We start from the raw sequence: 13,086 nt of genomic DNA on the forward strand, positions 1-13,086 counted from the left end.
AGAGATAGACTGAACCAGTGAGAAAACCAGGAGACCACTTTTTAGCGCAGACTATCTAGACAAACAAGAATTGACAAATTAAATTGCTCGAGTGATGAGAATACAATCATCATAATAATCGAAGAGTGTACTTTGAAATATATTCTTGTTGAAATGAGTAAAACCATTTCAAAATTGTATAAGACTAAAAACAAAGGTATAAAACTTCCTTAATCTACACTAAATACCATCAAAAACCTTGAAGTAAAAGTCAGTTTCTTCAGTCTGAAAATGACCGTTTGATACATCATTTCTTCTAAAAAGTACCCAATCCTATTCTCAAACCATAATACCAAATCCAATTGTCATTGACATACCTCTCCCTTCTTGTTGGGAAATGGATAATCTAAATGAGATGCTTCCTCCAATTGGCAGATTTTCAATAGTTTCAGATATAAATTGTTAACATCAAAACATCTTAATTGTCCTGTAAGATCATAATTCCCGGTCATGTGTGCCAATCCACCATGATACAGTTAATTGATTCTTGCCAGAATCATACTTTAATCTTTTTCCAATGCCGTGAATTCTTTACAACGTTCAAAGTTAATCTTACAAAAAATACGGCCTTCAAGTATATGAAAGCTTGGTCGTTAACATAGTCAGAGAATGAATAATCATTCCACGTGCTGTGTTTATGAGACGAAGTTGTGTTTTCAGTGAACCAATGAAAGTTTGGTATGTACATTAAATTTTGATGGCATTGCATTGAACATGATCTTTTTATAGGTTATAAATTGAAAAAACGTAACCTAACAAGAATTTTCAAATTGTTTAAATTGAATTTTCAACATCTTTTTAGCTGGTGATTATTCTAAATAGTGATCTCTAATCAGTTCTCATCCCTATTCACTTACAATGTTTCAAATTTCTTAAAAAAAATTGGATTACATATCCCTCCAACCCTAAAACTTTATACGCATCCACACTATCGCCCAATTCGTACAAATGACGACGAGCGCCAGAGTGTGGATGGGTACACTTATACACTTTATCTTCACCAAGACCAGCGGAGCCGGATAGGTTGTGTCAACACAATAAGAATATAACTTTTCTTGGAGTTAGTCATGAGTATAACTTGAGTTATCAAGATGGCATGGTCACTTCAAAGAACTCATGTAACCCATAGAAAGGGTTTTCCTTAAGCCAACACTTGAGCTTAGCCTTGAATGCCTGGGTACTCAAGGCTGTTAACCATCTAGGCAGCTTGTTAAAGATTTTTAGTTCCACAGTAGGAAATGAGTCTCTTGTCCTACTTAGTCGGGAATAAGGAATGTCAATCATGCAACTATTCCGAGTGTTATGACTATGTAAGTCTCTCCTCAAGTTGTACTTGTCAAAATTTACCTTGACATGAAGGGCACTTAAATATATATAATAATTAAATATAGTCATTATTCCAGTAGACTTGAAGAGCGGTCTGCAGTGTTCAAGGTAACCACTGGAGGTGATGATGCGGACAGCTCTCTTCTGCATTATTAAAACTTTTTGGCAATCAGATGCATGACCCCAAAGCTGCAGCCCATAGCCCAGGATGCTGTGGAAGAGGGCATAGTAGACAACAATCAGGTAGGGTCTGCTCACCAGCTGTGTCAGCTTCCGTAGTAAATAGGTCACTCTTGCCAGCCTCTTACACAGTCCCTCAATATGACAATTCCATTTGAGTTTAGGATCGATGATAAATCCAAGGAGGGACACACTGTGATGATCAGGGCTATGTTGTGCCAATGAACAGAGCAGCCTCTGTGTCTTGCCAAGATTCAATTGGAGCTTATTTGTTTCCAGCCACATCCTAGCTTCTCCAAACACGACTTCTGCCACCTGTAGAGCCTGAGTTGAATTCCGACCAGAAGAGATTATAGTGGTGTCATCTGCAAATTTTAGAGCCCTCCCTTCTAGGTTCAAGTCATTTATGGCAATCAAAAAAAGCAAGGGACCCAAAACAGAGCCCTGTGGAACACCATGTCTGATGGGCAGTGCCTGGGACTTGGCTCCTTCCAGAGAAACGACCTGCCATCTGTTTTCAAGATAAGATTTTGCAGTCTGGAGAACAGCACCTCTAACACCATAGTGCTCCATCGTACCAAGAACAATCTCATGTGACACACAGTCAAAGGCCTTACTCAGGTCACACATGATCAGAGACACAGCATTTATTTCCTCAAAGCCCCTCTGAACCTGCTCAACTGATTCGGTCACAGCAGTCAATGTAGACTTGTTCCTTCTAAAACCATGCTGCAGATCGGAGAACAGCCTGTTGGACTCAAAGAATACTACAATTTGATTGTGGGTGGTTTGCTAGCGCTATATTTTATTGGCTTTCGTTGGCCATCGCTACGATTTATGTTGAGCGAAGGCCAATGATGACGAGCGCTGGCAAACCACCCATCCACACTCTTGTTAACCAATGCGTGATGTTTCCGGCTTTATAGTCTGCTCTGCTGTTTTTTCTGTGTAATTGACTTGCTATAGACCTACTTGATTTACTTTTTATAGTTCTTATTTTGTTCCTTTCAATTACGTTTTTCAGTTTCTATCATTGTCATATCACGCGCGCGCTACCGCTGGCCTTGATGAGGCACTGGTCACATTTCAGTGTGGATGGCAAGACCAACTTGACCAAACTTACCAGCTTGGCCAGCGACTGGTCTAACTTGTCATTAAAGCGGTCCATTCACTAACCGACAATTTGGTCCAACTAAGTTGTTTCATCACGTTGGATCTTCCACTACTCACGCTCCAGCTGGTTAGTCAAACTAACTTACTGCCCCCTTGTTACTTGCCCCCTAACTTACGGCTGTCCTTGCAAGGTCGGACACACCAGAACCTCGCACGAGAGTGGGTATGTTTGACTAACCAGCTGGAGCATGAGTAGTGAAAGATTCAACGTGGTGGCCCATCGTATTTGGACCAAATCGTCGGTTAGTGAATGATTCGCTAATAGCACTAATAGAATATCGGAGATGATATTCTACTTACAATTATCTACTTAAATTATATTTGAGAATGTCGCAATTTAACACACTTTAGAATTACTGTTGATTATTTACAGGATGGGACAGGTCTCAACTTATTTTATATCCAATATCAGGACCAGGTTTCTCTGGATAGATCGTGTTAAAATTTAAAAACTCAATTTTCTTAGATGGCGGCTTCACAGACCAGCAAAGTCATCACCAAAGAAATCTTCTAAACAGTAAAGGCTCCTCCCAATGAGCCACCTTGATATGATGTTCCTGAATGCAGTAGGTGAGAGGGCACCCTCTCAGTGTGGCAGGCAGTTGAACATCCTGATTGCCAACACTGGAAAACAATCCTTAATCCTAGACAAACGACGGCGTGGCACGTCCAAGGTGATCCTCCCTCGATTGTCATTAGTGTGCACTTCCTTTCTTCTTGAAAACGTAAACAGGTGGTTTTTCACATGGAGTAGTGATGCTAATATGTATAGTCCATACACAGTATGAATGCCCAACCGTTGGATTATGGGCTGGCAATGAGCATCAAACTTGCTAAACGTCATTACACGGAGTTCTTTCTTTTGGATTATGAGAATGTCCCCACAACAATATTCCATTCTGGATGTGACAGTTGAACACCGCGTGAAACAGCATCAGCAGTCATTAGCCACTCAGAAGTTCTCTCATTTTACGAAGTAAATATATAACTCTGACAGCCTTTTGCAGATTCCAACAATGTGAGACTCTCAAGACAATTTGGTGTTCACGCTGAATCCAAGCAAGGAGACAGGGGCTGCACCAACATCTGCTGATCTGGCCAAAGTACACATTATCTCCGATTACAGATGGAATTCACTCTGTCGTTTCTATTTTCAGGGCCGTGGAGTAGTTGCAACTCGTGATTTCAAAGCTGATGAAACTATCTTTGAAGAAGAGCCGTTGGTGTGTTGCCAGTTCAGTTGGAATGCAGCTTACGGTTACTTGGCTTGTGATCATTGTATGAGGTGAGCTAACCATAACGATCGAATATGTTCTACTTTGATTTTTATTCAGTTTTATCTAGTTACTGATTGTAAATGTATATATTTGACTTTGAAGATGAGTAGAAATGAAGAGAGGACCGGATAAAAATTATTTAAACATTTTTTCTGCCTGTGAAGATAAGTAGATGTGGATAAGATCTTGTATATGAAACGTCTGACAATCCTGGACCTAAATAATGATAGCTGTGACCAATATTCTGAGTAAAAACTCTAAAACTGTTTGAAAATGGAATTAATCTTGAGTAATCAGTTTCAGTACCGTATCCTGACAGACGTTTTTTTATATGAACACACTACTTGATACTTACGTACTAGGTATTTGAGGACGTTGCAAGAACTGGGGTTTCCAGATAGGCAGTGTCTAAAGGTTCATGGTACGAACTGCGTCAAAATTGACCTATTATTTAGAGAAAAATATTCCGATTCCAGTGAAAAATATTATTACAAAGAAGCAATTGCAATATTTGAAGGTATGCCACTTATTATTGTTTGCAGACCACTGGAAACTACAGAAGAAAATGTTAGACGTTTGACTATGTGCAGAGAGATAGTTCTTCCATTCACGGAGTTCTGTCCGACAAACAAGACTGCTCACTCGTTTTGTCCATCATGTCATGTGAGTATTTCAAAATTATGTTCTCCATGTGGTCTAATATTATTTTCAAATAAGTATTCTTAATATCGCATTTCATTGTAGAGCAAAGTAGAGCAACATCATTTCTCATATTGATGTCTTCATAGGTCTTGAGAAAGGTGAACTCATGTCAATTTTACATTCATTTCCATTATAATGTAGTATTAGTATGCAATGGATATTGTAAGACCTGGTAATACATTGTCATTTGTGATAAAGAATCAATCAATAGAGACAGAAATTACATCAGCAGTGCTTTAACTACTCAGAATAAAAAAGAATGATTGTAGACATCAGTATGGTTTTTCAACAGTAAGTTTAGCTCTTCGTTTAGATTTTGAATCTGACGCTTAAAAATAAAACCCGCTATCAGCCATTTTAAATGACCCTCGACCACTACGTTTTCAATCTGAAAATGCTAGCAAAACCTAGGTTTGTGCGCTGGCATATGTAGTACTACCTCGATCACTAGATCTGTACTTTTCTGTAGTTTTTCTTTACTTCCATTGCTGAAGAGTCTGTTGAAAACTGTCCAATATTTTATTCAATTAAATAAATATGAATAATGTCCAATATTTTATTCTCTAAGAACTGACGAAATATTTATTTTTTACAATTTTGCAGGTGCAATACTGTAGTGAAAAATGCAAAGCTACAGCTTGGGAGCAATACCACCGCACTATCTGTCAAAATATGGATTATTCTCATCCCCTTCATGAGCTGAACGAGGAGTGGAAGTGAGTTAATCTTGTAATACTTTAGTCTGTAATTTATATGGAAATAATACAAATCAGTTGCAATGGTAGTCTGGTTCAATTCAAGATGAAATTATAACATATAGATTCGAAATGGCTAATAAAAACCTTTTCCCATTTATCAAATGTAGTAATATATTAGCCAAAGAAAGTTTCATTTAAAATAATATGATGAACTCTATAGTAAGGTCCACGTTATAATGACAGTATTTGATCAACTTTGGTTTTGCTATCCTTGTCTATCTTTCGACAAAGCCGGTGGTACTATCCTTTTCTAGGTCCACAACGGTGACAATTATGTTTTTGACAGTGTAGAAATATGATTAATTAATGCAGAGAATTGGCATCGCTATTCTTCTATCTTTATTCACTGTCATTATAACGTGGACCTCACTGTAGTTCTCTGTTCCATCACTGCTAAGTTGTGTAACCCGCATCTTGTTGTTTATTGTACCTTGTCAGGCGTTTAGAACATAGCTTGCGGTTTATAAAATCAGTAAAGACTTGAAGAGGCCTCCATAAATCTCCACCTTATCGTTGATAATCTTCCAATCTTCTATCCAACTCCTCAATATCCTGCATTCAAAATAATTCTAAGGTTGTATTTTAAAATTGAGTCATTTTTAGAGGTTTGGCTCGACTTTGTGTGTTCACCCTAATTTTATTTGAATTGTTGAATATTTGGAGTCTACCAGTTCTATTCAAAAATTAGAATTGTTAATGCTATTCAAATGATTCAGGAATGATTTAGTTATATCCATGGAAAAAATTGTAATGTGAAATTTTCAGTTCAATATTATCATCAAAATTTCTATATTTTTTGCTTTTTAAATGTGATTTTGTGTTTGAAAATAGTTTTCTTGATTTTAAACTTCATAAAATAGAAACTTAGGAAGTGAAAGTGCAAATTTTCAATGAAAAAACATGAAGAACCCAATACAACCTATAAACTTGAGTGTTGATAGGAAATGACATTGGGTAATACGGCAAGGCAGAACATCCGAAAGTATCTCTCTGCCGATAAAAGCCATAAGAATAAATAAATAAAAATAAAATGAATAAATTCAGTTATATCGCTTCAAAAATCTTCAATGAAATCTTTGTTGTCTGGAGTGTATTATTTTGTAATTTATCAAGTTTAATGTGTGTATCTCAAACTTATATTCTTGTATCTTCATTTAACTCTATTTCATATCCTCTTATATCTTCATATTCTTATTCTGTGCATTTCTTTCTCGTATTATAAGCATTAAAATACTCCTTTTACATCATGTTTCACTATTTCGGCGTGCTTTTACTTTTCTTTTGATTTGTCAAGATGTCCGTATTTCTTTGCTTTGTAGGAAGATCCATTATCCACCAGAAACGACAACCATAATGCTGTTGGCTAGAATTGTTGCTTTGGTTGAACAAGCAGCAGATAAGGAAGCTATTCTCAATTGTTTGAACGAGGTAGGTTGTCAAATTCAAATCTTCAATCAATCTATTTGGATGATATTTGTTACATTATTTGCTTCGTTCAGTGTCGATAAATGCTATTAAAAGCAGCCTTTCAAGATCCATAAATTAGCATTTTCCCCAAATACTCATGAATAATAATCGTTAGTATCATCATCATCTTTCTTCTGAGTTTGTCGTGAATAATGCCGTGAATACTGTCGTCAATAATTGAAATAGTTTACATAAATAAATACAATTTTATTGTCAGCCAGCCAAAAAAGCACAAGACAAAGTCACACAAATAGAACATGAAATAGACAGTCACTCATTAAGAGACACATTGTTACTATTACATTGCTATTCAGATTACATTTCCAAATATTACAAATAAGCTATATAGCATAAGCTATACTTGTTCAAGTTAATAAAGTATAAAATAAGCTTACAAAGGCTCGGTTGCACAAAATCCTGTTTAATACTAACCATGATTAAATTCCATAATAACCAATCAGAAAAGCATTTTTTCCAGAAATCCTCTTATTGGATCACGTGGCATTTGATCGTGATTGAAATTTCTTGTGCAACTCGGCCTAAGTATAAAATACAGTTTGGCGAATGAAGCTGCTTTCACTTTCAATAACAATCTCCTACATACTGTATTCATATTCTCTCGTTGTATACCGTACCTTCTAAATTTTCTTTTTAGTGAAGTTGCATTTGCTTTCAATTCTCCTGTCAATTTAGTACTTATAGTTGTTCATTGTATAAATTCTAAATAGACAATTTCTGATGAATGAATGTAATTTGTGAACAGTTCAGTCACAGCAAATTTGATGGCGAGGAAGCAGACATGTCGTCAGTGGCCAACCGGTTGCTCGGTCTCTATCAGGAGCAGATCCAGCATCTGCACACCCTGTTCGTGCAGGCAGTGCCAGCAAAAACCATGCAGCAGGTATTTCACTTATTTACACCGTAAACAAACATGGCATTTAAAAATAATTTTTTAAAGCATTGATTCACATTTTATGGAAACATGGTATTTAATAAAATTCTCACTAAAAGCTGTAACTTCACATACATTTGCCAATACTTCAATACATTGTTAGCGAAAATTGCATTAAAAACCTCACTAAAAGCAGTCTCCTGAGACAAGCTTCAGAAGCTTTAGTACAGAGTATGTGTATCCATATTCTATACTCTAAATGGTCACTAGGTGGTCAATACTATTGTACAATATCAGATTCTACTTAATATCGGGGGCCGAGCTTTGCTCTGGAGTACAAAAGCATAAAAAATTCATTATAAAAGAAAAATTATAATAACATTCATACATAATGTTCTATCTAATCACAGTAAATTGAGATTAATTCCCAGATGAATGCAAATATTTCCCTCACAAAGGCCCGGTTGCACAAAAGCCGGTTAAATTTTAAACGTGGTTAACTTCACGTGAACCAAATCAGAGAAGACCATTTCAAAAAGATGGATCTACTGGAATTAATCAGGATTGAAAATAACCCGGCTTTTTTGCAACCGGCACTAAGTACCTGATTGAATGAATACAACATTTCAACAGCTGAGTCATAATTTTGACACAGTCCTACACACATGAACTTGCTCACCCACTTCCATCACCAACAGACGACGAAATATTTATCATCAGCTGTTTTTCCAAGGATGAATAAAAATTATCCTTTTAATGTCCTTCAGCGAGTTTTCCCAGGGATGAGACCTAGTGCAATCAAATCTTTATATTATAAACCTACTATGTTCTGAATTTCGTGAGAATCGTTTGAGCCGTTTCCGAAATCCGGTGAAATACAAACATATAAACATCCGAATATCTAAACATATAAACAGAAGTTGCTCGTTTAATAGTATAGGATAGCATCAAGTCACAAAACTATAATAAACACTCCATAGATGCAAAATAGCTCAAATATTGGACCAAGATGGTCATTTTGTTATTAGTTTTGAGTGATAGGAGTGGAGGGTGCATAGTAATAGATACTGTAGCCTGATGTTATAATTAGGTAGCTACTATATTGTACAATAATATATCTAGGTCTATGGATCGCTTAATTTTTTATTCAACGTTCTAGAGTTTAGGTGATTTTTCAATTATGTATTGTGGTAGTTGACATTGGAAGTATTTTGTATTTTAGTGGTTGACATTGGAAGGCTTCTCGTCGCTGCTGGCTATCGTTGGTGCGAATGGCCAGGGAGTTGGCACAAGTGTGTTCAGTCAGTGGGTGGACAATGTCACCTCAAAGCCAGAGCTCGACCAGGCTCACCTCGATCAATTCATCAAAAACATCTACGATAAAATGGAAGAGTGTAAGTGCACTATCGAATTTAAACATTATTCATGAAGTGATTCTCAATTTATTTCAAGTTTCATGAGAATCAAGTAAAATTTAGTTCTATAATTTTTTGTTATTCTATGCAAATTTTATGATTGAACTTGATTCATTTATGAGTGAAATAGTTTTCCGGGCAGTGGCGGCGCTTCCGTAAGGGCCAAGTGGGCCGGCCCCCCCCACCCAAATGAAACAGTAAAATACATTTTAAAATGCTAGGTTCTGTGGCTAACTATTACTGAATAAAATACAATATAAATTAATATTGAACTGTCAACTGGTAAAAATTCTCGATGAAATACCATGCAAATGCATTCGTGGCCATCGTAGAATACGTACGAGTTCAACGATGGCCACGAATCATTACGTAGCACATTGAAGGACCCCAGAATTCGGGTCCTTCTAGCTCTCATAAGAACGTATTGGCAAGACAACGCAAGCCGGCGGCGCTAGACTGACTGGGAGTAATGCATTGATATACGGAGCAAGTGGACCAATTTCAACTGGCCCATTGCTCGTTAATTCACACTATTCTTGCTCAGACTGCTGAGCGCTAGTATAGCTTTGTGTTTGTTTACATGCCAGCCATCATGTAAAATGTGAATTGCATCCGAATCGGCAACAGGTTTTCTATTAGTTCATAAAGTTAATACCTTCAACTACTTTTGTGCTAATATTTGCATAGATTAATTAGCAATAATCCAACTGTAGTGATTGCGGTTGTAAATTTAAAGGCGTGATTTTATTGTGAAATGCTATATTAGTGTGTGGTGATCATGATTTAAATAAGGTTAGGTCTACTTTGACAAGTCTTTTGGTGAGTTGCATATTATGTTGTTTTAATTTAGAATAATAAAGTTTAGTTTAGTTTTTTAGAAGAATGGGCTGCGAGGGTGGTCTTGCTAACTAACAATGGCAACGAGGTGACTAATCGAATTCATTCAATCGAAAAACATCAAACTCATCTTGCCTCCAAATAGAATAATAAAGTTAAGTTTAGTTTACTTTAAACTAAAGTTCAGTATAGTCTACCTGTGTAACAACTTGTAAACTTGAAAATTCTTTCTAAAGCACCTCCCCCTTCTCATCCACACCATAACAATTCCCACCACTGGCCCAGCCAACTGTTCAGGTCAAGCGCCGCCACTGTTTCCGGGTGGTTCGGTACCCACCCAAAGCTCTTAGTCCATCCATCTTTCATCTTCATCCTTCTATTACCTACGCACAAACCTTGTGAAGTTCATGTGAATATATCACCCTGTTGATGAGCAGTTGAGCACTCTATTAGGCTACTTCATCGTTGTATATATAAATTCCAGCTGTTCGGACTCTGCCTTAATGCTTGTAAGGTCTCCAGAGTATGGACAACATCATGTAATTTCAATAAATTCAAGTTCAAATCTAATCTATTTCCAATATGACCTACACCCTAAATAAACAGACCATCAGCAAAAATGTAACATTTATTTATTTCAAAGAGTATTTATAATTTGCAATCCATATCTGATTTCGAAGTTATTGATAACAAATTGTTTTCTGTTTTATAGGCGTTGGATTAGCATTTCTGAACAATGAAGGATCAGGCCTCTACTACCGGCAACGGTTTGTGAATCACAGCTGCGAACCGAATGCAGTGATCACGTTTCCACTGGGCAACAGTACGTTGCGATTGAAGGCACTGAGGGACATTGCTGCAGGAGAAGAGATCTGCACCTCTTACATAGAAGTGTGCGAACTGGACAGAAGTCGGCATTCCAGGCAAAAAATGTTGAGGTACTTATTCCGAAGCACTCACTTCATAATCAAATTGATATCCCTGGTGCACTCGTCAAACATTAATGAAAAATCTATTTGTGACGCAATTTACATTAATTGAAAAATGTTTTCATCACACTAATTAATTTTAATGAAGGTAATTGAGCCAAGGATAAACTTGCTTAATAGGGAATTTCAGCTAAATATTCTAGTTCACTTCATAAATAATATCCTTATTATATATTAGCAGACTTGTGCAAAACTAATAAAAGTCACTGTATGGCCACTACACACCGCCATAGCGTTGCTTGAAATATATAGCTGACTTATCTCCTACTGTAAATCAATATGTCCATTTCAAACCTTCGTATCATAGATTTAACATGAGGATATACGTCTTTCAAACGACTGAATCCAAGTGCTGAATTTATGCTTAACCAAATCACATGTAGTTCGTTCCAAAACAACGTTGACTACATCCTATGTGCAAGTTATTTTGTATTGTAAAAATTATTGTATAAGTGAAGTGGTAAGAACGGTACTATCCTGGGCTTTTTGACAACTAAAACATTACTGCTTGGAGTTATTTGTTAGAGCATTTAATATTTGAGAGTCTCATCAAAGCAAGCTGCGCTTTACGCTGTGGGTTTAAATATCTTATTACTAACAAAATATTAAATTTTTGTGTTCACATAACCTCATTTATAGACTATATTATTATCTAAATTGGGAAGAGAAACAGTTTCGGACTTATCCGGTTGATTCACTCCCAATAATTTATTTTATGTTGTGATTATGTAAATGATTGATTGCTACTCTTCAATGTACTGTTTAAATTCAATTTTGTGGAACTGGGGACATTCTGTTAGTATCTCTCACAATTTACCAGATGAACTTTGTCGACTAGCTGAGTTTTTTACTTAATTTCTTCCATATCCAAAGATTTAAAATAACATCATTTGTTCATCTTTTTACAGAGAGAACTACTTCTTCATTTGTCACTGCAAAAAATGCCTGACTCAGGCGAGTGATCCAGATGTGACCAGTGAAGAAGAGGAATGCTCGGATGAAGATGAGGACGATGAGGAAGATGCTGCCTGAAAATAACATCACTTCTGTTCTGATTAAATTTATTCATTCCAGAAGATACGTTTCTGTAAATATCCCTTCCAGTTTAGAACTGTAGAACTTGGTCAGTTTCTTATAGTAAAGATTCTGCTTCAGCATTTTGTCAGTTGTTAGCAATAGAGCTCAAGGTCTTTTCACGCCTAGCTACGCGTTTTTAGGAATACGTCTTCGGAAGAAGTAGCCGTCCTATCTCCCAATGTTAAATCCACGCTACGCTAGTGTGAACGGGACAGATTGCTTAGCGTGTATTTGGGAGATAAAACGGCTACTTATGTATTCGAAGACGTATTTCTAGCTACGCGTCGCTAGGTGTGAAAAGACCTTTAGGTTGTTGAAGAAATTAATGTAGCATGGAACATCTATCCTTCTTATACTGGTGAAGCAGGCTATTATAAATTTAAAACTATTAATATTTAGCTACATGTACTTTTTGATTGGTTCGCTTTGGTGTGAAGCTTGAGACTGATAATGATGACTTTGATTATGCCGCTTTTTCACCCCATAGCGAAACGAATGTCTCGCACCCCTGAGAACAAATTTCTTGCTCAGAAGTTTCCCTGATCACAAAATTTCTTACTCAGAAGTTGTAGTTTTCTAGTTGACCGAGCGAAGTGAGGTCTAAGATTTAAGTCGACGGTTTGGCATTTCTCTTAATGTTTGAATGTTTATATGTTGCGCATTTACGGCGAAACGCGGTAATAGATTTTCATACAATTTGACAGGTATGTTCCTTTTTTAATTGCGCGTCGATGTATATACAAGATTTTTTGGAAATTTTGCATTCCAAGGATAATATAAAAGGAAAAAGGAGCCTCCTTCATACGCCAATATTAGAGTGAAAATCAGACTATTCATCATAAATCAGCTGACAAGAGTGATTACACAGATGTGTGGAGAAGCCAGTCTATTGCTGTATTTCCATAAGGTCTATAGTTTCAATCGGGTACTTGTGGATGAGAATACTGCGTGAGG

At 36.6% G+C, this 13,086-nt stretch overlaps 1 protein-coding gene across 1 annotated transcript; it reads left to right on the forward strand.

The window, feature by feature from the left end:
* Positions 1-2,271: 2,271 nt before the first annotated feature.
* Positions 2,272-12,131, forward strand: LOC111045316 (SET and MYND domain-containing protein 5). The gene is made up of 9 exons (XM_039427075.1): positions 2,272-2,332; positions 3,742-4,003; positions 4,538-4,658; positions 5,301-5,413; positions 6,775-6,883; positions 7,686-7,823; positions 9,037-9,208; positions 10,779-11,004; positions 11,964-12,131. The coding sequence occupies exons 1-9, from the start codon at positions 2,272-2,274 to the stop codon at positions 12,085-12,087; spliced, it is 1,326 nt and encodes a 441-aa protein (XP_039283009.1). The 3' UTR covers positions 12,088-12,131.
* Positions 12,132-13,086: the final 955 nt, after the last annotated feature.

This window comes from Nilaparvata lugens, chromosome 4, assembly GCF_014356525.2.
Source record: "Nilaparvata lugens isolate BPH chromosome 4, ASM1435652v1, whole genome shotgun sequence".
Classification (NCBI taxonomy): domain Eukaryota; kingdom Metazoa; phylum Arthropoda; class Insecta; order Hemiptera; family Delphacidae; genus Nilaparvata; species Nilaparvata lugens.